This window comes from Anoplolepis gracilipes, chromosome 5, assembly GCF_047496725.1.
Source record: "Anoplolepis gracilipes chromosome 5, ASM4749672v1, whole genome shotgun sequence".
In the NCBI taxonomy this organism is placed as follows: Eukaryota; Metazoa; Arthropoda; class Insecta; order Hymenoptera; family Formicidae; genus Anoplolepis; species Anoplolepis gracilipes.
The window spans coordinates 13,167,440-13,192,431 of record NC_132974.1 but is presented as its reverse complement, the minus strand read 5'-3'; the positions used below and the strand labels follow the sequence as shown (position 1 = coordinate 13,192,431).

Here is a 24,992-nt window from a genome sequence, read left to right as displayed (position 1 = left end):
TAGACGTCTCAGTGTTTTAGAAATTAGTGAATTAAATGTAGCATCTTTTTTGTACAGGGATGACAACAATTCTGAGAGTTCCCACGACAACTCCACCGGCGAACCCGCTGCGTATTGGAGCGCCCCTCGAGAGCACCTGTCAGCAACGCCCGGTGTGCAACAGCAGCAGCAGATAGAACTCCACTATCGTGGCCTGCCACCGCGGACTCTCGAGAACGCATACGCCCACCAGGACAACGGGGACTCCTTTAGGATGCTCGTGGAGATTGCCGTAGCCAGTCCGTACGAGCCTTCGAGGCAACGATCGCCGTCAACTCTTCCCTAAATGAATAGGGAAAGGAGGCTTCCACCCGTTGACAAGGACAACGGAGAACAAGGATGACGTCCCTCGCGTATTGAATGACGACAGGATACGTCGGGGGAAAAATTAAATAAATTTTTAACTTTTCTTCGTTGTCCATGAAAAAAAAAGATAGAAAAAAAAACAAAAAAAAAAACAAAAACAAAAATTGAAAAAAAAAGAAACAATTGTTAGACTTTGTATTAAATAAATTGTTAATCGCTCGGCAATCAATGTTTCTCGCGTTTGCCCACGATAATACCAGTACCAAAATGACGGCAAAATCCGCCCGTTGGATTTTTATATCGTATGTCGCGTTTTAAGTTTTTAAACTAGCGTTATGTTTTTAATTCTTGGATTAGTCGGATAGCTAATAATGATGTGTTGACGACAAGTGCGGTTTTCTCTCCGTTCTTCGTTCCTGAAGCTATACTTAACGACGCGTTTAGTCCACACCGTTACAAATTACCTGATCTTATTATAAATAAATTACGAAAAGGAAGAAATTCCCTTTTGCGTCTAACTAACTATCGACGAACGCGGGTGCGCATAAAACGGACGTAAAAGGGGATTTATCAACTTAACCGAAACCAGCGAGTGCCAAAGTGCTTAGCCCGAGCATCACGAAACTCTGCCTTAATTAAGAGAAACAAGTCTGAATAATATGTATAAGCATGCTATTAAAGGAAAAAAAAAAACGAAAAAAAGAGAACAAAAAAGTAACCGCACAAGTACAAAAGTTATATTCGCTCTTCGAGAAGTACGTCGTTAGTTAGCTGAATAGAGATAAATAAAAATGATCTACGCGGCATCGAGACTATATTGTTTCTAGTAATAGTGTTCCTCTGCTCACGATAATCTTTTGTTTTAACTCTGAGTTTTATGTCGACATAAAGATACGTGTATCACAGTTTCGAAGTAATATTATATACTATATCTTTATAGTATATATACGTAAGTTGTTACAGACTTATGGCGAAATAAAAAAAACAGCGCAAACCCCCGAAAGACTGCGAAATGCTAATTGCTGCTGATAGCACACATGACGTAGAATAGATCGATCGGACGGTCTATTTACGAAGTAACGAGAGCGAATCTTCTTGAAAGTACAATTGACAGAAGTTTGCAGTGTAACGAACATTAATATTTCTATAATTCTATCAGTCGAGACGCAATCTCTCGCATTCATTCAATCATTTATTTACTATGATTTAATTTAAATGGTTCTCTTTTTGACAAAATTTTAGTGAAGTTTCTCAATTATTTTGATAATCTTATTGCAATCCAAGTCGTTTCTGAATTTCATTAATTTTTAGAAAAAATCTTGTAGCAAATTTAGATGGACTATACTGGCACATACAAAGATTGCGCACAAATTTATATTAGCATAAATAATTAAAATAAAATAAATAATACGAAGAGTTATAATATACTATTATAATTATTTTAATGGTTTAATTATTCATGTTAATATTGTAAATTTGTATAATTTCTAATGTGCACTAGTACACGCCAAATTTGCTAAAATATTTTCGCATTTATCTCGTGTTATATATCGGATCACACGATGCGCATTCTGAATCAAAATTAGCTCGAGCGCGCATGGCAAGAAAAAAAAAAGAAAGATATATGCCAGTATAATGCATTTTCGCACAATCGCGTTTCCGAGATTGATAAGAGAATTTTCATATCGTATTGTTTTGAACGCGTCAATGAAAGATATAGTAATGAAATTGAAAGAAATATTGATGAGAAGACAAGGCTTTGCCACTATATGTATATATGTTGTGTACACAAGCGTTTGTAAAGCGCGTCGACGAGATATAGGCCGAGATCTAGAGAGAAGTGTGCAAAAAACCAAAGACTTTTATTTTTAATTACTAATAATTAAATTGTGCGCTCATCGCTCTCCCCGAAATTGTGACAGTATAGAGGTTGCGATTTTTGTGTAAATGTTACAAAGGGACGAAGTGAATATGTGTACTCGCCTGGAAAACAACCAGTTGCGTATATTCGCGAATTACCACGAGTAGCCATCCCATTAGGGAGGCGCACGCAGAAAGATAAATGTTCATGGATAATGTTGTTAATTGTACGATTGAAATTTATTTTTTAATACGACACTCTTGATGACTACTTGTTATTACAGTGATAAGGTAATTTCTATTAGCGGCGAAAAAAAAATTATACAAAGAGAGAGAGAGAGAGAGAGAGAGAGAGAGAGAGAGAGAGAGAGAGAGAGAGAGAGAGAGAGAGAAGAAAAGGTGAACAGAGAATTATGTGAAACACGAGAGAGGGAAGGGGGGGAGCGGAGTAAAAAAAACGATGGCGAAGTACATAATAAGATATCAATATCGCACGCGACAATGCAAGAAACTTCATGCGGAAAGTTTCGCGTACTTCCTCGTTATATACGTAACTAAAGCATTAGGTGAAGTAACTATTTACCTAATCTTGATAAAATGGCATAGAGATTTTTATTTTCAATTTCTTGACTATTTTTTATTTCGAGCAGCTTTTTTTCTTAACGTTGACTTGGAGACAGCTTCGTTGAAGACATATAGACCCTTCTCTCGTCTTTGCGAGACCAGTTAAGTGTATTTTTTTTTTTTTCGTTGTCTTTTTTCTTTTTATTATTTTTTTCTTCCTCCTTTATCTCCCTTTATCTATTTTAACGAAAATAACACGCAGTCGGTTTCACTTGCACTTTTAAATGTTTCGTTTATTCATTTCTTGTATTTTTTTTCTTCTTTTTTTTTTTCCTTTTTAATTTTACTTTCCGAAAGAGCTGACAAGCCGGTTGTGAATTAAGATTAGAGTGATTGTTAATTATTCTTATCGTTCTGATACTTATACCATCTGAACGATACGCTAACCTAACCTAACACACGTCCGGTATTAGTGCAAAAACTATACAGGGTGTCTTAAAAATATTGAATTTCTAGGCGAATCTAAAATCAAGATTTCCTTTGTGAAAATATCGCGAAAAAAAATTATAATTTATCGTCAATTTTCAATTATTATTATTGCATTTATTTATATAATTAATTTTTCACATTTATGAATACACTAAATATATTATATATTATATTTTATATTATTATATAATATTAATATTATACATATATTAATTAATTAATATAATACGATAATATTATGTTTATTATTATATTTAATTTCATAAAATTAATTTTTCGATTACTAATTACATTACACAATATTTATATACCATGAAATTAATTTTTTCAAAGAAAAGATAATTTATATTTCTTAGATATCTGATCTCAAAAATCTTTATAATATCAAATATCTCTAACAGCATACATGTTCAAAAGATGTTTTTAAGAAATCCATAGAATGTTAAAACTATTATTTTAATATTCTGTGGATCTCGTAAACATTTGAACATCTTTTGAACATGTGTGCTGATAGAGATTCAGTTTTTAGTGAAATCTTATTTTTTATTAATTTAAACATTTATTTCCACAAAATAGATTTATACTTTTCAAAAATTTTCAGTATCTTTCCAGATAAAAACTGTAAATTATAATATTATATTTGTTTTTCTGAAGTGTACTCTTTGAAAAATCTGGAATCGCATGTAATTCGTCTCGACATTTTTACCGAGGACAAACTCGCTCGTAAAAAATCTGTCATAGATACTAAGATCGCGGGAGGACACCCTGGATAGATTATTGTGGATCACCGTACTTTTACAAACGGAACGACCACACTGCCATAGCCATAGCCAAGTGTCTAAATCTCGACCCTTATTCGATTTTTTTTTCTTTTCTTTTAGTGTTATTGTCGATCACATCTTACGTATATTGAACGCGTGCAGGATTCGAAAATCGAGAAATCCGACAGTTACTATCGTACAAAACTTAACGACCTAGAATTAAGTGTGCCTTTTTACCGGGACGTCTCGACTCGCGAGAGGGACGTCTCTTTTAGCGTTTTTAGAGCTACGACCATTACGTACAACAACGACGAAGTCGCCAAGAACACGTATCTTAATCCGCCATTTGATTGAATTGACGGCGAACGGAGCTTCCTCTAGTGTTATATACAATCGTAATCTTGCTCACACCCTCGTTAAAACTTTGAGATCTCGAGAATAGAATAAAATCACTCTCTTTCGGAATATTATCAGCAGAACGGAAGGAACTTATGCGTTTGATTATAATCTCTACGCAGTCTATCGATCGACGAAAATTCTCCGCACAACGAAGAGAGAGAAATTAGTTCATGTGAAATATATCATAAATCTCTTTTATATATATATAAAATTAACTATATTTATATATAATTTATATATATATATATAACAACTTTTATATATAATTATATATATATATATATATATATATATATATATATTCGCAGAAATATATGTACTTGCGATGAGAAGTGATCTGACTCGTTATTCTCTGCCCGTCGATCTCAATTGCGTAATAAAATTCTCGACGTGATTCTTCGAGATGTTTGAGAGAGAAGCGAGTTAAATCATGGTCGATCGCGCCGAGCTGCCGAGAGATTTTATTCCTTTCAAAGCGATTGTTATCAATCGCATTAATGATGAATTCCATTGGATAAGCATATCCGATCGAATTCTCTGCGAGATACATGATAGGGAAATGGGGAACTATAGAAGAGATTCCGATCGCTCGGGGCGGAAGATTAACGGCGATTCCGCGCCCTTTTATCGCGCGACGAGGCAATATGTATACCGTATGAAAAAGATCTTATATTTCGACGTTTTTATACACGAAATGAAATAAAGCGGGACGGAGGATTGTGTGCACAATTCCGTCCGTTATCCGGGCACACACAAACACACATACACGTACAGGATCTACCGGGGACGACACAGATGTCCGATGATATTTACTAGCTGCACGAACCTGTTACAGCCAGCAGTTTCACTCTCCGCGTCGATATGCATATCACTCTATTACTTATTGTTAGACAATAACTAATCGGTTATTATGTACCGCGGTTTTAAGTTCGGCTCTTACACACATACACACATACATACACAGACACACTGAAAACTATGTAGTAAGTGCCATATTATCGACTTATTATAGTTCGTATAAGTATGGTAAGGTCCTATAGGTAGATATATATATATATATATTGATTTAAGTTTAATGAATAATATGTTTAAAACGCGATACGTTACGACTAATTGCGTATAATTATACGCACATGTTGTTTTTTTTCTCCCCTTCCCGACGTTTCGATCGTATCTTCGTACGTGATGATTTGTTCAAATTATGCGATTTGTTATGAAAGAGGGACTCGCGCGTATCCTGACACGCGCGTATCCGAGTTTTCTCGCTCGTGTATCTGATCCTTACGGCAAAGAATCAAAGATAATTTAATGAAATTTTTATTTCGGAGAAATCTTGAGCATGTGAGGATCGCGCGAGCCTTCGAAGATTTCATTTAGGATTAGTATTATCGTATTAAACCTTGTTCGTTCCATAAACAAATCTAATAAAATATGTTGAAAACCTTTTAAGTCCTCTTCGCGTTTTTTCTTCTTGTAACCTTTCAAACATCAATATTTATAAGATCGAATAATGAAAAAATAAATTAAATTTCAGTAGATATAAATTTTGTCAAATTTTCTGATATTACGAAAATATCGAGTGCGTTATACAAAAAAATTGTTAAAATTAAGAGATCTAATGGGGGATGATCTGAACGATTTATGGAAATAATTTAAATAATTTAAAAATAATTAAGACCTCTAATAATGAAAAAATAAATTAAATTTCAGTAGATATAAATTTTGTCAAATTTTCTGATATTACGAAAATATCGAGTGCGTTATACAAAAAAATTGTTAAAATTAAGAGATCTAATGGGGGATGATCTGAACGATTTATGGAAATAATTTAAATAATTTAAAAACAATTAAGACCTTTAATAGTGAAAAAATAAATTAAATTTCAGTAGATATAAATTTTGTCAAATTTTCTGATATTACGAAAATATCGCGTGCGTTATACAAAAAAATTGTTAAAATTAAGAGATCTAATGGGGGATGATGATCGATGCTGTTTGTGTCTATCCTTATTCTTATTCCTATCGTTTTCGTTATTGTTAACGGTAATGTCATTATAACGCTCTACAACCGTAACCACCTTTCCCTGTTTAACCCCCTTTTTCTCGTCTTCACAGTGACGCTTGTATACCGCTATCTTCGTGGACGTACTTCGATTTTCCCCTTTTTTCATTCTCCGGCCGGCTAGCTCCTTCATTTGCGTAACGCCCGTCTTCCTTTTCCGCGTGTGTCTCTTCGTTCTCAATATCAATCTCGTATTTAGATCCAGAACAGTAACGGGGGTGGGAGAGAGAAGGAGAACTCGCTCTTTTTCTCTCTCTTTTGTCCGATTCGCGTCACGAATTCTGGACAATACATCGTAACCTTTACTCTAAAGTCTTCTACGAAGACAGACGAGTGTATCTGTAAAACGCATACGATTAAACTTGTTTGATTAATTTTTTTTGTTATATTTAATATTCGTCTTTCTTATAAAAAAAAATTCTCTTGAAGTATTTCAATTTAAATTAAATTAAATTTATAAAAATTTATTTAATTCGAAGAAAATTTAGAGAAAATCTCTGCTGGTCCATGAGAAAAGTACTGTATAATACCTAATATATATAACAATTTGTATATTTTTCGCACAAAACAAATTACATGCTTACATTGAATAATTTTTCGGATACTCGAGTTTCTTTTTCTTTAAAAGATGCACATTAAAAACTTATGTAATGAATTAAGATGCTATAAATCTCTCTCTGATGTTTGCTCCTTTCACTACGCGTTACACTCTATTGGAAACTGGATTGGAGATAGATACATATTTAATCTTGAAATATACGTCTTGTTTCGTCATTACTCCTTTCATCCCTTTTTCAAAATTAATATATTATTATGTAATAATATAATATAACATGCATAAATTTTAATTCATATCTCTCTCGTTTCTTCTCACGAAAGACAAGACTTGTTTAAGGAGATTGGATCAACTGTACATTCGAATAATAAAATGAAGAGACGGTACCTTCGAGAAAACTTTGGAAATCGAGAAACGAGAGAGGGAAAGTTATTCTTGGTATTTATTTATATTTTTTAAATTTTAACAAATGTTTACCTCTTCTTTGTGAGAGATGTTTAAAAGTTCAAAAAACAAATATAATATACATATACATCCAATAATATTTATATTTTAACGTGCATATAATACATATACTTTTATCTCCGAGATACCAATAGGTATATATGAAAATAATAAATCGTTATTAAATATTAATATTAAATTATATTAAACATAAAATCACCAAGGTTGAATAAATGGGCTCTAAGAGCCATGTGACTAGTAAGAAGGCCGATACTAGTCCGAAGCCTTCATTGACAGGAGTTTCTATTAGTCAAGGGTTGTTTCATCATCAGCGTGGCCTGTTACCAACCCCGTGTCGCATTCCACGAGCGTTTCCGTTCAGGCAGGGCTATTCTGTAACTTTTAACGCACACGTTATGATATGTTGTCTTTTTAATTTTTAAGAAAAAATGCGACGGGGTTGATATACCAAGCCTCCTTACTTCTCATGTGGTCCTTGGAGCCCATTTATTCAACCTTGATCTAGCTGCCAAAGAATGCCGGCTATATGACGAGGATAAAGAACAGCATCTTATGTCACTGTCCTGTTCTTGAAAAGGTATCTGGGTTACATGTTTTTAAATCTCCAGAATCTGCACAAAATGAGACCTATGTAGCTTGATTGAACAATAAGCTTGATCTTTAAACAATCTGCCAAAAACCAGCGGGGTCACAAAAGAATTCTTAGATCCAGGTGACATACTAGTTTTTTACTATTAGTAATTAAATATAAATTATTAATATTGAATATTAAGTATCAATAAATAAGCGTTAATTCATCGAGCGCACAGAGAAGACTCAAGGTCGCGTATTGGGGGAGAAGAGGAAGGTATACATGCGTAACCCGAGGAAGGGGAGACACGAGTCCGCGTCGAGAGACTGCGCCATCGCGGAATCGCGATCAGTCTGAAAAAGTCGGCGCGCGAGCCACTGACACGGCTGTCTCCGCGTGCGCACGCAACCGAATCCGGTCGAAAAGTCAAAAGGAGGAAAAACCGCGCAACGTTACAACGAAGTAAATGCTCCGACTGACAGCGTATCGCCCCCCGAGAAGAGTAGCGAATATCTGCAAATCGATGCGCCAGAGGACGTGTCAATAAAGTGCGTGTTCACGCGACCCTTCAAGAAGGCTGATCGATATCAAATCCGCGGACAAAACCATAGATTTACGTTAATAAATGTGGACAATATATATATATATATATATACTCGGTGACTCAATCTCGATTTGCGCCAAAGATCGGTGACACTTGGTCGGGATCAGGAGTCCTCCCCTCTTTAATTAATCGTGCCAAGATATTTAATTGATCCGATTTGGAGCCAAGTGTCAGTGAATGGACGGGATGAGGCGTCGCGGATAAAATGCATGCGGCGACGCGATCATCATCTGTGCAATGACAGATCATCATCTGTGCGAGTCGCGGGAAACAGCGTTCGTTATCTCGATATCTGTTCTCCGGATAAGCACGAAACGGAACGGGCGTTAACAAAAACTGGATCGACTCGCTTTTTCTTTCTTTTTTTTTCTTTCTTTCTTTCTTCTTCTTTCTCTCTCTCTCTCTCTCTCTCTTTATGGCGAACCGACAATGCCCGGATAAAAAATAGACACTTTTCATTACATTCAGATAGAAATATGCGCGCGTAAAAATTGGACATCCGCGCGTGGTTGCTTGGGCGCGCAACGTTGTGTGCCAGCTCTCTGTTAATCAGCTCTGTTAATCAGTGTGTATCAAGATTTACCCTACATATCACCGGCCGGTGGATCCGCCGTCGATCCGAGCCGCTGCACCGTCGCAAAATATTGCGCCTGTTGTTGTGAATAAAGGTAAAATAAGCTTATTAATCGTTAATTTAATCATTAGTTACTGTCATTTCAAATTTAATCGACTTTCTCTTTCCCCTTTTTCTTTAATTCTATTTATAATGGTTACGCAAAGTATTTTTGTTCATTTTACATTCTTCATAGTTATAAAATTTTATTTACTTAACGAACACACGTATAAATTCTCTTTTAATCAGTAAAAATTTGTAATAAAATATTTCAAGTATTTATTGTTAGTTACACGATAAAATAAGAGGATTATAGACATTTTATAATATTAAACGATTATTTTATATTAGCGACAATTGACCGGAAAAAGAAGCCTGTCTTCTTTAGCGATGTCAGGATTAATCGAGCATCAAATTTTTTTTCCGCATCGTCTATCTCCCAATTTTTTCTTTTTGTCGTTCCATTTTTTTTTCATTCAATGTTGCGATTGGAAAAAGTGTTGCTGGCCGATAATGGACAGGTGGATCTTCGGATGATTTGTTGAAGTGAACGAACAGGTTAATCTCCGTGGTTAGGCACGTGTAGAGTGGAATATACTGGAGGTTTATGATTACACTGAGCGCAGCATCGATTTAGAAACATCCACATGGGTGCGTAGATGCGGCATAACGGTCGCGTATTTATACTTTCGCAATGAACATGTATCTTCTGAAACATACCGTGAAGAATCGATCTCGTATTTTCTGTATTTTCTGGGAAACATAGATTTTGCATATCGTTGTAACGCAAGCTTGCTATTTTCGAGACTATAGCGATAGAGCAAAGCACACGAATTAAGTCGTTTAATCTATCGACAGACTCTGATTGTGATATTAAAAAAAAAAAAAGAAAAAAATTCTCTTATTCATTAAAATTCTATTTTTTAAAGTTTTTTAAAGAAATTTAAAATCCTATTAATTTTGACGAAAATAATTAAAAAGTAATAATATAATAATAATAATATAATAATTAAAAAACAAGATTCTCTCATTCATTAAAATTCTATTTTTTAAAGTTTTTTTTTTTTAGATTAAAGAAATTTAAAACCCTTATTAATTTTGATGAAAATAATTGGATGAAAAATCGTTAATGAATATAAGTAAAATAAATATTGAATCGTCACAAATAAAAATCTTATATTTAGATTTAATTATAATCTACAGGTAACGCATACATTAAAAGTGTCAATGCACTATACACTTTTCGACACACGTACGAATTTATATCTTCGCCCCCTCGCGCGAACGGTACTTGCATTCATTATCAGAAGACCTTAAAAAAGTCGCGTGTTAAGATTCACGACATCGTGCGCCGTCATTCTTTTTCGCGATTCTTTGAAAATCCGGATTTTCTTTCCCGTTCAACTGGCCCCATCAGACGGGTTTCAACTCTAGAGCCTGGGTATGAACTTACATTAGTCAAATCCCTGAGGCAATATCCGTGCCGCGGCCTCGACCTTAACGATCGTCCACTCATTAGTACGCGAGATCGCTATATCAATCCCTTTCCCGGACTTTCCTTGGTTTCTGATTAATTCCTTATATAACGTGCTGATTACTTTATCTTAATTATAGAATCCTTCCCCTATTTCAGAATAAGAAATTGGGATGTTAAAGATGCAAGGAAAAATATTGCTTTAGAAAGAGATGTGTCTCAAGGTCTTATTAAATATACTACTCTAACAACACACATGTTTAAAAGAAGTTTATAAGAGATCCATAGAATGTTAAAACATTTTATAAACATTTTTTGAACATAGTATATAGTATATAAAATTAATATTTTATTCAATTGCTCTCCCTTATTTAAATTGGACAAAAAACTGAATTCTTAATAGCTTTAATAGTATTTTTTATTTCACCCTGAAATATGTAAATTTAATATTTTTATAAATTTGTAAGAGAAAAATCTGATCTGATCTCGTGTATGCATATGATAATTAATTATTTATTATAGTCTAAAGCTTAAATGAAGTTTTTGCACATTCTACGTTCACATTCACATTCACATATCTAGATCGTCATAATTTATGCATGTGAGACGGTCGCAGCAGATCTGCGAATCGCCACATTCGCTTTCGCTATGATGTGGAAAATCTCAGATTACAGAGGCACGATCTCGTGCACGTTTGCGTATTAATGAACGTGCGCGTGCCGTCTTATGAAAGAAATATTTGTATTACGTGGAAGGAGCGGTACGCACAGTAAATCTCTAGAAATCAGTAATTTGCAATTTATAATATCGTACGCCATGCATCGAGGAATATGCGAAAATAATGCAATTTTTTTAAATTATTACCGCCTTTAAAAAAAATTAAAATATTAATGTCTACTGTGATATTAAAATCTTTCAAATTAGTGCCCTCATATTTAAATGTATTTCCATTTAAAAATCTATTTTTTATCATTGCTAATATCCAAAAGTGTATCACAGAAAGTAATCAAAATTAGTTTTTTGGTTCTATTACTAATATGTTCTTTTTCATAGTAATACACCAACTCGATTTAATTATTCGCTTGGGAAAACATCTACACGTGTCGCATACAATTAGAAAGTAGTTGATTACGACCGGGCGATAATTACTCCTCATCGTTACACATGGCTACGCGCATCGTAAATTAATTATTCGACGAAGCGCTCCTTGGCATTGGTCGTGAATGGCAATCTCAAAGGTCTAATAATAAATGATCTTGATTACGAGTCGACAAACAAATCTATGAGCTATTTGCGGAGCATCGTACTCAGTTTCCGTTTGTATTACATATTGTAATGATTCCCATAAATGATCAAAAATCAACTCCAGGATCGAATATTTGACTTCTGATTTAATCTCTATTAATCGAACGAGATGAGACTTTGTTGTTGACGTATCGGGCAATCGATAAAACGAACAATTTAATATATAGATAATTAATTTGTCTTATTTTTTTTTGCAAAAGTCATCATTAAGAGCGTAATTTTTAACCATGGTGTATTACGATATTACCGTTAGGCTCGGGCACTAGGTCAGGAATTCGTTACATTTTGTTGCGAAGGAATGTTAAATGTACATCTGTATGGGTGCATATAAAATCAGGTGCAGCGCGCGCTTCCGAAGCGAAACCGTAACACGTGTTTATCGAAATTGGCTCGTCGCGCAATTCAACCGCGAAGCGATTTTAGGCACTAGACTGAAGAGATTTAATTGAAAAGAAAGCCTTGCAAATTAACAGGATATAAGTTTTTATAAACTAAGCTGATGTAACGATTGTCTTTTCGAATATATGAAAAAAATTTTGTTAAATAATAACAATGAATCTTCTCTCTTAATGCATATTTCATAAGAAATTAGCATTCGCAATATTTTGCAATACATTTGAAAAGGAAAAAAATATATAAACTGACTGCCAATATTTAAGGAATAAAGCACTCTTGAAATAAAAATTCTTTTTATTTATTTCTTTCCTTAAAGAGCTTAATTAAATCCAAAAAAGGATCTTTACATTTTAAATCATTATTTATAATTGAAATATTATCGAGTTTACAACATTTTTTAATTCTGTCCCCAGATTTTGTTTACCTCTTTAAACATCTTATTCCGATCACGAACCATTCCACATCGTTAAACATATTATAATGCGACATTTAACGGCCACTTTGAACAACTACCAGTGACCCTATCGAACGCTATCTCGTCGCTTCGCTCGATAAAAAGAAGCATCTGATTGCGCGAGATATAGGATCTCTCTTGAACCGCTGGAAGGGAGCGGGGAGGAACCACGGATCCTGAAAAATGACCCAGATCTTGCTAACGGTGTTTCCTCGAAAAACACATATGTGCCGCGATATCGAGGGTCCGGGATGTAATTATAAGTGGCTTATAATGCGAGACGCCGTCTCGACCGCGAGTTCATTCTCCTCTCGTGAACGACACCGCACGCATATCAAAATACCTATACGGGTCAATCGCATTTCGTATTCCGCGCAATGCACTTAGCGGTCGGCCCACCTTTTCTTCCCTGCTCTTCGTCTTTCCTCTTTCTGAACTTCACTCTCGCCGTGTAGAATAATGTGGCCCGGTTCGCCGACGATCTAGATCAAATCAAGTTACGTTGATTTCCGCTGAATTCTCAAAGAGGATAATTCATAGAAACATTTTGGATGATACCGGTTGTATTCGATAACGAACATCCGTTACACTATTCGAAGCACGAAACAGGTTAAGTGTGGATTTAAAAAAAAATTTGGGCCGAGTTCGTAAAATGTAATGTATTACATCGATGCATAAGATCAGTGATAATGAATGTGTTGAAGGATACTGACCCTCCTCACGAACTGTCAAAAATTTAGGCCGCAAGTCAAAACCGTCAGTTACATTTCATTATTGCAATTATATTAACATACAAGTCGAATTTGATAATAAATATGCCGTTACGATATTCGAAGCACGAATATCGTAACGGGTTAAATGTAGATTTAAAACATTTCGGAGCAACTTCGTAAAACGTGGTACGTTACATCGATGCATATTAAAATCAGTAATAATAAATGTGTGAAGGACACTGACCCTTCTCGCGAGAACTGTCAAAAATTTCGGCCACGTGTTAAAGCTGTCAGTTGCATGACAAATATATTAATTATATCGTAATTTAATTAATTGGAGGCATGTAACGTGTAGCAGGAAATTGTATCGATAATTTAATAATAGAATACATACTCGGGGAAAAAATGAAAATATATTTACACAATAAATTATTTGCAATATACAATTATTCTATTCTATATATAATTATTATTTTTATAAATACTGACCCTCCTCGCGAGAACTGTCAAAAATTTCGGCCACGTGTTAAAGCTGTCAGTTGCATGACAAATATATTCATTTATATCGTAATTTAATTAATTGGAGGCATGTAACGTGTTGGAGGAAATTGTACGATGATTCAATAATAGAATATATATACTCGGGGAAAAATACAAATATATTTACACTATAAATTATTTGCAATATACAATTATTCTATTCTATATATAATTATTATTTTTATAAATACTGATCCTCCTCGCGAGAACTGTCAAAAATTTCGGCCACGTGTTAAAGCTTTCAGTTGCATGGACAAATATATTAATGTATATCGTAATTTAATTAATTGGAGGCATATAACAGTGTTGGAGGAAATTGCATCGATGATTCAATAATAGAATTTATATATATATATACTCGGGGAAAAAATAAAAATATATTTACACCATAAATTATTTGCAATATACAATTATTTTATTCTATATATAATTATTATTTTTATAGGTGTTATGAAAGACTATAATACACTTTAAATACTTGTAGAAAAAAATTCAAGAAAAAATTTATTTTAATGATCAATATTCGTGCTCGGGTCATTCGTGGAGTTATCGAGAAGCAAACGGTATGTATGGTATATAAGACGACATGACATGAGGATATGTGTATCTATACGGACAAACGACATCGCGTTTTTCTAGGGCGAAGCCCAGTCGCCTGATTCCCCCTTTAACTGCACGGGGTTTTGCAGTATATATTGCAGAATATACTGTTACATCGATCAAAAAGGTACGGAACCGGCCAACGTCTAGTGAACCCGGCAATCGTAAGTAGGGAGACACGAGACGCGACGATGTGTGTGCATCGCACGCACTTTGTGACATAAAGGGGAGAAAAAGGAGACGTCGGGATACGCAATCGAGACTTGTTTTTATCGTAATTAAAACGATATGAATTAGCCCTGCTGTTTTGACAAAAAAGCGTACGTATAAAATGAAAGTTCCGAATATTCCGGGACTTTTACCCTTTTTTCTCGAATTTTCAATTCTTAATTTTTTAATAAATAAATTATTTTATAATAAAGATTTTATAATAAATAAATTAGCAAATTTTAATATTATATTATCATAATTAATAAATTTTTATTAATTTTTCTAAATGCTTAGATATACATTTATTGAACGGAATAAATATTTGCGCGTGCTAAAAGCTAATGTAACGCACAATTATCTCGTAAAGAGACGGTCTATTCTCCTTACTCATAAATTAAGTTTCTAATTGGCCGAATTGGCTAAGCTCTCGGCCAAACATGCTCGTCCCGAATATCAATTAGGCGAAAATTTTCTCGCACGCCAACAGGATATTAATCGCATGAATGACGACAAATCCATCGGCGATATCTGTCCGAGAAAAATTTTTTTTCCCTCCCCGATGCGTGCGCCTGCGGAGACAGATGTTTTTACCTTCAGAGAGATCCAATAACGCGGGTACCGTAAGTGCGTCTCGTGAGTGCGATACGTAATATACGCATCGTGCGCGTTGCGATTTATCGCAAATAATTCCGCGGGATCTGTCGTGCGGCCTACTTGAAACGCCGGCGCGTCATTAAGAGGACGACAGAATTACCGGGTATTCGTAAATAAAACCATTAATCTAATCCGCGTGGTCTACAATCTGCGAAAACACGTATCTGTGCTAAACTATCTATTAATTCTATTTTCTGTGGTTACGTCTATTATTTTTTTAAAAAACAATACAAGAACAAAACAAAACGCAAGTTATCTTAATTAGTCCAGCGATTGATGTTCGAATCTAATAAATATTTGTTAACTACACTCAAAAAAATTTTTTGCTAATGTAGATAGATTTCTAGATGTCTCAATTAAAATTTATCGCTATTTTTTGTATCTGTTGGAATATTGTTTGTCACGTATAGAATTATAGCAGCAATATTCTAGCAATACTTCTAGAAAATTTAGATCCCATTGCCAAATATTAATTACAAATATAATTGTCTTTGACAATAGTGTGGAGGATATTGACCCTCCTCGCGAGAACTGTCAAAAATTTCGGCCGCGTGTTAAAGCTGTCAGTTCTATACGATATAAATATATTAATTTATATCGTAATTTAATTAATTGGAGGCATGTAACGTGTTGGAGGAAATTACACTTTTAAAATACTTCTAAAATTACTCGTCTAAATTACACTAATAGTACAGATATAAATTCTGTCTCTGTCATTTAAATTGATTAAGGAAAATATATGTAGGAGCACAGTATTTGCTAATAATTTATCTGTTTTAGTTAATTTTTTACACCTAGAAAATTTTTGTTGAAGACATGCGAGATCATTTTTTTTGAGTGTATATACGACAATTTGTTTACAAGCGGATTTCAATTCCAGCTGCTCGGACGACAAGATGACGCGAAGAGGGCTTTTGTTGCTACTCGGTCTGGCCCTGCTGAAAGAATCGTCATCCGGGAAGGACACGGAAAATGATGCCTCCAGCCAACAGCCGCATCACAGGCAGAAGAGGGTCTTTTGGTTCACAAACGATGGACGAATCGCGTTACCGCCCGGTACGGTCATGACGATCACGCCGACGTTAGCGTTGCCCTTCGTTAGGCATCCACCTTACGGTTTCCTCAGCAATATGACCATCAGTCTGCCGTTCACGAGTGAGTCCGTCCATTAATCATCCTGCTTCGCGATCTTGATTTTTTTTCTTCGAGACCTCACTCGTACAAAGCAAAGTCCTGCGAGTCGAACGTTCCCTTGCGACTATAAATACTATAGGGAGAAGAGAACTTAAAAATAATTAATAATTACTTAAAAATAAAAAAGATCAAGAAAAATGTGACTTGATATTATCAATGATTACAGTGATAATTGATATTTAAAATTAAATTTCTTATAAGAAATTTGATACTGTAAATAGACAAGTCTATTTTTTCTTTGAAAATTATAATTAGAATTCATATTTAAGTTCCATCGAATTAAAGTTTAAAGTTTTATTTGAAGAAGAATAATGTTATACATTTATAAATGTGATCCATTGAAGAATTTTCTATTTACAACTCAAAAGTACAAAAGATCGAGAAAAATGTAAGTTAACTCATTCTCAATGAATACAGTGTTTTAATTGACATTGAAAATTAATTTACTTTTTGTAAAAAATTCAATACTGTAAATTGTAAATAGAAGAGACACTAGATTCTATTTAAAAAATTAGAATTAAAATTTCTTCGAATTCAAGTCTATTTGAAGAAGCATGCTATATATATTTGTGTGGTCCAGCAGAATATTTTCTACCTTTTTTACTCAATTGAATATTAAATAACTCTACAATCAATTCTCACATTGAAATGGAGAAATTTTTTTGGCGAAAATTTCGTAAAATTATTTCGAATTACGATTGACGGAATTCTTTTTCAGTCGACTTCGACAAGCTGGGCTTGACGGACAACGAGAATCCGTACGGCGCCTTACCACCTAGTTTTGATAGGAAGCTGAAGAGTCGACAAGCCGGCATGATGATGGCGGATTTTATCGCAGCCTTCATTAAACGCAGATTACACAAACGAGACATGGCGGAGGTACCAAAAAATGCGTTCCACGGTGGCGAACGAGCCTTGCTTTACGGTACCGCCGAAGATATGTTGAGTGCCTTGGGAATGAACGGGAAAGCGTGCCTGTTGAGGGCGATCTGCGAGGTCCAAGGACACCATCTCAACAACTTTGGCCTGATTGGCGAAATGCTAAAGCTGTTCTTCACGTAAGAATTCAACTGCCAATTAGTTGCGAATGTGAAATTTTTTTAGAAGGTACTGTTGCGAAATAATTTTGTTTTACATATATATATATATATATATATATGTATATACATACATAATTATAATTATTAATTATTTAATAACACTATAAAATAAGTATATAAAAAGGTAATTTGAATAAAATTGAAATAAATTTATTTTTAGAGCCAGCCGATCGCCGTTCGCGAGTCTCCTCAAGGAATACGTCGAGGCTGAAAATCGTGGGAAATTTCACGGCGAGTGCTGGCCCTATTTTAAGGATTGTCCGAAATCCTTATTTCTACCCTCCGCCAACAAATATCAGTTAGTAATGCTACTTCTGTAATTTTCGATTTTAGATCTACAATAGAAATTATCAGGATCAAAATTAGAATTATTTATTCATTAAAAGACACGAAATCATCGATCATTTAAGTTACATTTTTTTTTCAAACTAGTCTTCTGCTACAAGTGTATGTAGACTGTTTCATAATTATTGTAGACATTTATTTTTATCAAAACATTTGTCAAAAGATTAAAATATTATATATTTTGTATTTTTTTTTTTCAAATTTGATTACATAAATGAAAAATCTTTGTTCTTCAGGAAAGATTCGATGCACGACGAAGAGGATGAAGAGGATGAACGTTGGAATCAAATTTCTAATGAACTCGATGAAGAACCTCTCACGAGGATATCGGAACAGTTACATCCGATGTAATTGTAATGGTATAATTATAATTATACACGAGATGACTCGTGTCTAGGAATGGAAAGAGAGAAACGTGCGTTTATTCTCTTCTCTGACAAGTTCTATGAAAGTAAAGTAAAAAGTTTGTCCAAAGGATTAGGAGAATTGAATAATCCCTTCGTAAACTTCATGTTATTAATAAAGAATATTACAATTTCTTTTCGCGTCGAATATAAAAATATTCAACATGGGGGGATTTTTTAAATAAGAAAATATTCTTTAAACGTAGATTCGGGAATTAACAGATACTTGTGATTACATAAATGTTTCGCAAAATGTACGCAAAAATTACATAGGTTCTTTAAAGAAAAGCTCACAAATAAATGCAATAATGTTAATACAACGAGATTACCATTATTGTGTAACTATGATACCGTGATAGGTCAAATTCTCGACCGAAATATCGTATATATAGGTATAAAAATCTATATATACCTATATATCATCTGAGAAACTGCCAAAAGTTTGGCTAGTCGACAGTGTAAAACGAGATCGATGTTTTATATATTTATTTGTACAGTATGAGAATATTTTTATCGACTTATTAATTATATTTAATTGTGTGTATGTATACGATGCGAGATGCGATTTGTAATATATGACGACAGAGACATGTATCAGTATTGAGCGATCATGTGCGATTATACAGGGATGAGTAAAATTAAATAAGTATTTTTACTCTCACATCATATTTATAATTTTATTTTATTTATTTATCTATTGCTCTTGATTTTTTTCTCTATATTTTGCGAGTCACACTGTATATATCGTTAGTAATTGAACTTTTGTACGAATTAGCTAGAAATAATTATAATTTCTTCTTTGTCATACATAATTTTATACGACCTAATTTTTAACGTCTTTTTTAACAACCTAATTTTCTTCGTGAGATTTTTAATGAAGCGCAATAATATATAAATATATCTTATGCAAAGTATACTCACGAGAAAAACGTATATCGTGTGTTTGAAAATTTCAAAACACGATACCATGCTGCCATAATAAATATAGTAAATGTATATCAGCATCGTGTGGTACATAATAATTACTTTACCCTATCTTTTTTTTATAAGCGAATTTTCAGAAGTGTAAACGAATTATTTATGAAATTTATCGTCTCGCGCGAGAAAAAATACATATGAGTAATAATTATGTGCAATAAAATACATTTTTTAACAAGTTTTTTCGACTTGCATGCACGATTCTTTTGTATAAAAATTATATACGCATATATAATAAGATGTATAAAAAGCGAATTTATCTTCTGTAAAAATATACATATAAATTTTGCTTTCTCTCTCTATAACATTTATAATGACGTGTATCATTATTTTATGGTGTAATTAGATTTATATTAATCATAAAACAAATTCTTCTTTGAGTCATTAGAGAGAGTGATAATTATGAGAAGAATTTTAATCAATTCTATCAAAATAGTTAAAATAATATAATATAATAATATAATAATAGATACTAACAATAAAGATATCTATTTAAATTTTTAAAAAATTATCTAATTTTCCAGGTATTTTTGTTTAAAATTCAAGGTAAAAAGAATAGTTAAAAAAATTTTTAATTCAACTTTTTAAAAGACTTTTTTTATTATATGCATTTGCTATATGATTTTTACTCATAAAAAGATTTGCAAATGTACTGAAGAAAACTGAATAGCTTATTAAAATAAAAATTTTTTTATTCATGTGATATTTTCAATTTTTTAACCAGTAAAAATTATAATAAAGAATATATTCAATACTTTGTTAAGACATTAAATATTCAAACCTATATATTAAGTTAATTAAATATTTATTATTAAATAATATATATAGTATATTTCTCGAAATACTTTCATTCTCGATCGGTAAGCGAAAATAAGCTAAAAATCGATAATTTGCTCAAAGAATATTTACATCTCGTATCAATAAAACTTATATGCAATATATATAAAACACAGGAAAATAGAAAATAAAAAAGTTAAATTAATTCGATAAATTTTCATTGATGATGGATCGATTGACTAATCCTACTTTCATATCGATAACAGCCGATATCGTGCATCGATATTCTCGATATGATAAAGAGGAGATTTTATCATTATATATGAGATATTATAATAAGAATAAAAAGGGAGAAAGATGTTATCGCGACTGACACAAAAGTTCCCGCCGAGCTCGGAGAAACGTATCATCATATGATCGGTCGGCGCATTATGACATTTCAAATTTCTCGGCCCGATCGCGAGAGTAGCTCAGCGGGTCAAACGGGAGAAGAAAGGAGGAAGAAAGAGAGGAAGATAACAACAACGCCAACGCCGACGCCGACGCCGACGACGACGACGACGACGACGACGTCGACGTGTAGGAACATTCCTCACCGATCGGCGCTTTCGTTTTTCGTCCGCGACTCGCGACATCGTCGCCATCGGCCATACTGGACCGATAACAGTACACCGTAGTCGCGATATCGATTTAAAAAAAAAGGTTACGCTCCCTATTATGTCGCCTCTACGACGTGCGTGTGTATAGCATTCATTCTCTATCGTAGATTTATCGTAGGATGTATCATACGACCTTTATTCCTGGTGCTTCATAATCTCACGGCATGTCCGTGAAATTCCTTTACTTTTCAGGCCGACGAACGGGCGGCTCCGGGGACACCTTCACCGAGATGGCTTGCGAGGCTTGCAGTGCAAAGTTCAATTTGTTCAAAAGAAAAGTTAGTAAACAGGTTTTCCTACGGTGTTTTCGCTTTGCATATTTCACCTGAGACGACGATTCGATCAGCTCCAATTAACGCATCCAATTACGCGTATTATTATTTGGATGACGCGAAAGAGGACGTGTCTCTTTCTCGGGATACGTGTCGCATAAATGTCATCACACATGTTAATTTTTTATCCGTTAAACTTAGTAATAAACTTAGTAATTAACATTTTGTTGTTGGCTTTAAATATCTCTAAGATCTGAAATTATTTGAAGGACTTAAAGTGACATTTCCAAGATCCTGTTTGGATCTTTGAATTAGGTCACAAAGTTCTCTACTCAAAAGATGAAAATTATTACATATAACACAAACTTCTCTCTATATTTATGTATAATATATTTTTAGAAACAATGTGCGGATTGTCTGAGACACTTCTGTTCCGAATGTGTGATAAAACGACTGGATAAGGTGTTTACCTGCGACAGCTGCGGTGTACTATCAAGGAGGCCACTTGTGAGAAATCAGATTAGGCAGATTCGCTCCAAGGATTTACGTCAGTACCTTGTGGCAAAGAAGGTCTCTGTCAGAGGATGCGTTGGTATGCATAAACATTGTCTGTTGACATAGTTCTGTATATAATACATCTTAATAAACTAACTTGTGAAAAATTCATTGAATTTTTCGCAGCATAAAATAAACCAAGAAAAAATCTACAAACAGATTTCTTTCAAATTCAGTATGGTCTATATTTAATATTTGAATGTTTTCAACTTTGATCTATTCAATTTATAAAGAATATAAATTTACAATAAAAACGTCTGTTATACACTTTTTTAATCTCTCTTTCTATTTGTTTCTATGAATATAACATTCAAAGTTTTTCTCACAAGATTAGTTTAAATTTCAACATATTCTGAATTTATGAGAATGCACATTCTATATAATTTAATGCATGTATAATATTAAATAAAGATATAAATAAAGATTGAAGATGCACTGTAATGGAAAGGTTTCATGGACCATACTTTGATTTTTCAGAGAAAGAAGACTTGGTACATTTACTAATGCTCTTTGCTAACGGAACTGACCCTTGCTCTAGTACTGACTATAGTACAAGCGCCGGAATACAAAACGTTGCTGAAGAGCCACTGTATGTTACATTTTACATATCAGCATGATTAACAAGTATTGATCCTTTAAAGACCAATTTTTTCAAGCGATGAGAACTTTCTGATTTGAAACACTCATCTCTTGATACACGAGTCAATTGTTTATTATATTTATGATACAATTCTTTCATGCAAAGAAATTTTATTGGCATATATATATATATATATGCCACTGATTGTCGTGGAGTTAAGGTACTAAAAAATATTACAAATGATCTAATAAGTAAGTTATTTTGAAAAGTTTAAAATATAGAAATACAGAAAATATATGTTGATAAACAGATTTATAGCTTTAGTTTTCACAACTATTTTATCATTAATTTCACAGAAAAGAATGGCATAAAAATATTCTTAATTCTCTACAAATGTCTCAAATGAATTAGGACACATTTTACGAGATACTATTTTAAAATAATGTGAATATTTATAGTTCTAGAGTTCCTAGATATTCTTCCTTATATAGATTGGAAAGCACACCAAATGTCAGTACTGCAAATGACGAACCGCACCAAGACGTGCAGACACAACCCGAGCAGGAACAACAGGCACAATCCGCGCAGGAACAACAAGCGCAACCCGCAAGAAGCGAAGACGTCGAAATGACGGAGGAGCCAAGCGAGAGTAGTCACAGTAGTCCGATCATTAGCGTGCCACTAAGTGATAGCGAATCGTTCGAGGAGGGACCGACGAAAAGTAATAACATTGAGATACATGAAGTATTGGAAACTGACAACAGTCCAACCGAGCCCAATAATGCATCGGAGCCGCTAATCACAGAGCATGAGGAAGTTTCCGAAGCGTCAAACGAGAGAAAATCGGATATGGTTACAGAAATTCCCACGGTAAACATTAACCAACCTGTACATATATTTATATACATTTGGCTTCTTAATTCTTTTCTCTTCTTGCAGTGGTCGGATAAAGTACAATTGTCGGATATAAAAGAGGCATCGGAACTAGAGTATCTAAGTGTTAAACAATTAAAAAATCTGTTGAGTACAAATCGCGTAGATTACAAAGGCTGCTTAGAGAGACAGGAATTATTGAACAGAGTGTCCAGATTATGGCAGGAGTACAAACAATCTAGAGAAGGTAAGATCAAATATATTATATTATTAATGTATGTGTTTATGTGTATGTGTGTATAATTATGTATGTTTCACCATTTTGTGTTATTTTGAAGAATTTTATATTGCCCTTTATTACAATAAATGAATTATTACAGATGTGGAAAAACTCAGCGAGGAAGAACTATGTAAAATTTGTTGGGACGCTCCGATCGAATGCGTAATTTTAGAATGTGGCCATATGGCCTGCTGTATAAACTGTGGTAAACAAATGTCCGAGTGTCCGATATGCAAGCAGTACGTCGTTCGTGTTGTGCGATTCTTTAAAGCCTAATGAGATAATGGCTAGAAAGAGTGTAGCCGCGCTTGAGCAGCGACTGGCTATTGTCATTTGTCACAACAAATAGATTGATTTCACAACTATCATTTGAAATCGATCTATAAATACATGTATATAAAGAATCGAATCGAAAGAAACACCAAGATCTTGCAGAATAAAAATTTTGATGAATGACGCAAATCGCATGTAATATTGACAAACGTTATATATGCGTGACAGTCCGTATTTTTATTAAAATTCAGATGGGTTAACCTTTCGCCATCTGAAATATAGTTCTTTTTTCTTGACGAAATACCGATGTACAGTCGATTTCCTCTATCCTAGTATCTATCTATGTCTATCAAAAGAGATATTGAACATTCCTCTATTTTATAATTTTCTTTTAATCCTTGCTTGTATTCGCGTGCAGAATAAAAATATCATTATATGCTCCTTTCGCTTTCTCACTCTAGTATGATTACATGACAAGTGAGCAATAAAATAACAGCACAACAGAAAAATCTTATTTAGCTAATCTTAAACGGAAAAACTTAGAAGAGGATAATAGAATAGAAGATAATGGAATAAAAGAGGATAATAGAATAGAGGATAATGGAATAGAAGAAATCGATTATATTTTGAAATAAATGTCTATAAATGTGTATATTAATTATATATGATATATATATCGCGAATGAATTTTCGAAATGCTAGGAATGAAAATAAAGTTTTTATATTACAGAATTACACATTTTCCGAGATACTTTGACAGTGCATTGATTTCGGAAATTTTGTAAATTCTGTATTGTACAGTGTATCTTTTTTATGAAAATAAACTCTGTAGATGAATTATAGTTCTGCAAAATAGTAAATTAACACTTGAAAACCTCTATAGCAATTCTTGGATCTAGCGATCCTTTTAGAATTTTAGTTAAAATTCTTACTTGATTATATTTTTCTAATATTTTACCAATTTTTGAAAACTTAAATTTTCGCAGTTTAAACTGTAAAAATTAAAGATTTAAGAAATGTTTAAAATCGCAATTTTGGAAATTATAATTAGCACCAATTTTTTGATTA

The 24,992-nt window shown here is 33.5% G+C and overlaps 3 protein-coding genes across 12 annotated transcripts in view; all 3 read left to right on the top strand.

The window, feature by feature from the left end:
• The window catches only part of LOC140666380 (uncharacterized), a 50,917-nt gene extending 46,675 nt beyond the window's left edge, over positions 1 to 4,242 (top strand). For all 3 annotated transcript variants that reach the window (XM_072893509.1, XM_072893510.1, XM_072893508.1), the window contains one exon: positions 58 to 4,242. In XM_072893509.1, the coding sequence (XP_072749610.1) occupies positions 58 to 325 (268 nt within the window). In that variant the 3' untranslated portion in view covers positions 326 to 4,242. The remainder of the gene's footprint in view (positions 1 to 57) is intronic.
• A 4,095-nt stretch (positions 4,243 to 8,337) lies between these two features.
• LOC140666225 (uncharacterized) lies at positions 8,338 to 19,877 on the top strand. Of its 5 annotated transcripts, XM_072893159.1 has the most exons (6): positions 14,669 to 14,733; positions 14,810 to 15,090; positions 16,515 to 16,789; positions 17,547 to 17,886; positions 18,089 to 18,226; positions 18,510 to 19,877. In XM_072893159.1, exons 3-6 carry the CDS (start codon positions 16,531 to 16,533, stop codon positions 18,622 to 18,624), a joined length of 852 nt encoding a protein of 283 aa, XP_072749260.1. In that variant the 5' UTR covers positions 14,669 to 14,733; positions 14,810 to 15,090; positions 16,515 to 16,530; the 3' UTR covers positions 18,625 to 19,877. The 5 variants fall into 5 exon arrangements, with proteins under 5 accessions (XP_072749259.1, XP_072749260.1, XP_072749264.1 ...); XM_072893158.1 differs by lacking the exons at positions 14,669 to 14,733; positions 14,810 to 15,090 and adding an exon at positions 8,338 to 9,343; XM_072893163.1 differs by lacking the exon at positions 14,669 to 14,733 and having other exon boundaries at positions 14,914 to 14,934.
• Positions 19,878 to 20,784: 907 nt separating this feature from the next.
• LOC140666045 (E3 ubiquitin-protein ligase RNF34) lies at positions 20,785 to 24,844 on the top strand. Of its 4 annotated transcripts, none has more exons than XM_072892770.1 (7): positions 20,785 to 21,165; positions 21,284 to 21,369; positions 21,763 to 21,955; positions 22,396 to 22,507; positions 22,990 to 23,368; positions 23,438 to 23,618; positions 23,752 to 24,844. In XM_072892770.1, the coding sequence occupies exons 1-7, from the start codon at positions 21,150 to 21,152 to the stop codon at positions 23,925 to 23,927; spliced, it is 1,143 nt and encodes a 380-aa protein (XP_072748871.1). In that variant the 5' UTR covers positions 20,785 to 21,149; the 3' UTR covers positions 23,928 to 24,844. The 4 variants fall into 4 exon arrangements, with proteins under 4 accessions (XP_072748871.1, XP_072748870.1, XP_072748873.1 ...); XM_072892769.1 differs by having other exon boundaries at positions 22,957 to 23,368; positions 23,752 to 24,828; XM_072892772.1 differs by having other exon boundaries at positions 20,786 to 21,169; positions 22,957 to 23,368; positions 23,752 to 24,821.
• Positions 24,845 to 24,992: the final 148 nt, after the last annotated feature.

Excerpts from the sequence above, each read along its gene's own strand:
- LOC140666225 (XM_072893158.1), top strand. The coding sequence starts at position 16,531 with ATGACGCGAAGAGGGCTTTTGTTGCTACTCGGTCTGGCCCTGCTGAAA. Across the intron at positions 17,887-18,088 it reads ATGCTAAAGCTGTTCTTCAC|AGCCAGCCGATCGCCGTTCG; the intron begins GTAAGAATTCAA and ends ATTTATTTTTAG. Across the intron at positions 18,227-18,509 it reads CCCTCCGCCAACAAATATCA|GAAAGATTCGATGCACGACG; the intron begins GTTAGTAATGCT and ends TTTGTTCTTCAG.
- LOC140666045 (XM_072892769.1), top strand. Across the intron at positions 21,370-21,762 it reads TCAATTTGTTCAAAAGAAAA|AAACAATGTGCGGATTGTCT; the intron begins GTTAGTAAACAG and ends ATATATTTTTAG. Across the intron at positions 22,508-22,956 it reads AACGTTGCTGAAGAGCCACT|TTCTAGAGTTCCTAGATATT; the intron begins GTATGTTACATT and ends GAATATTTATAG.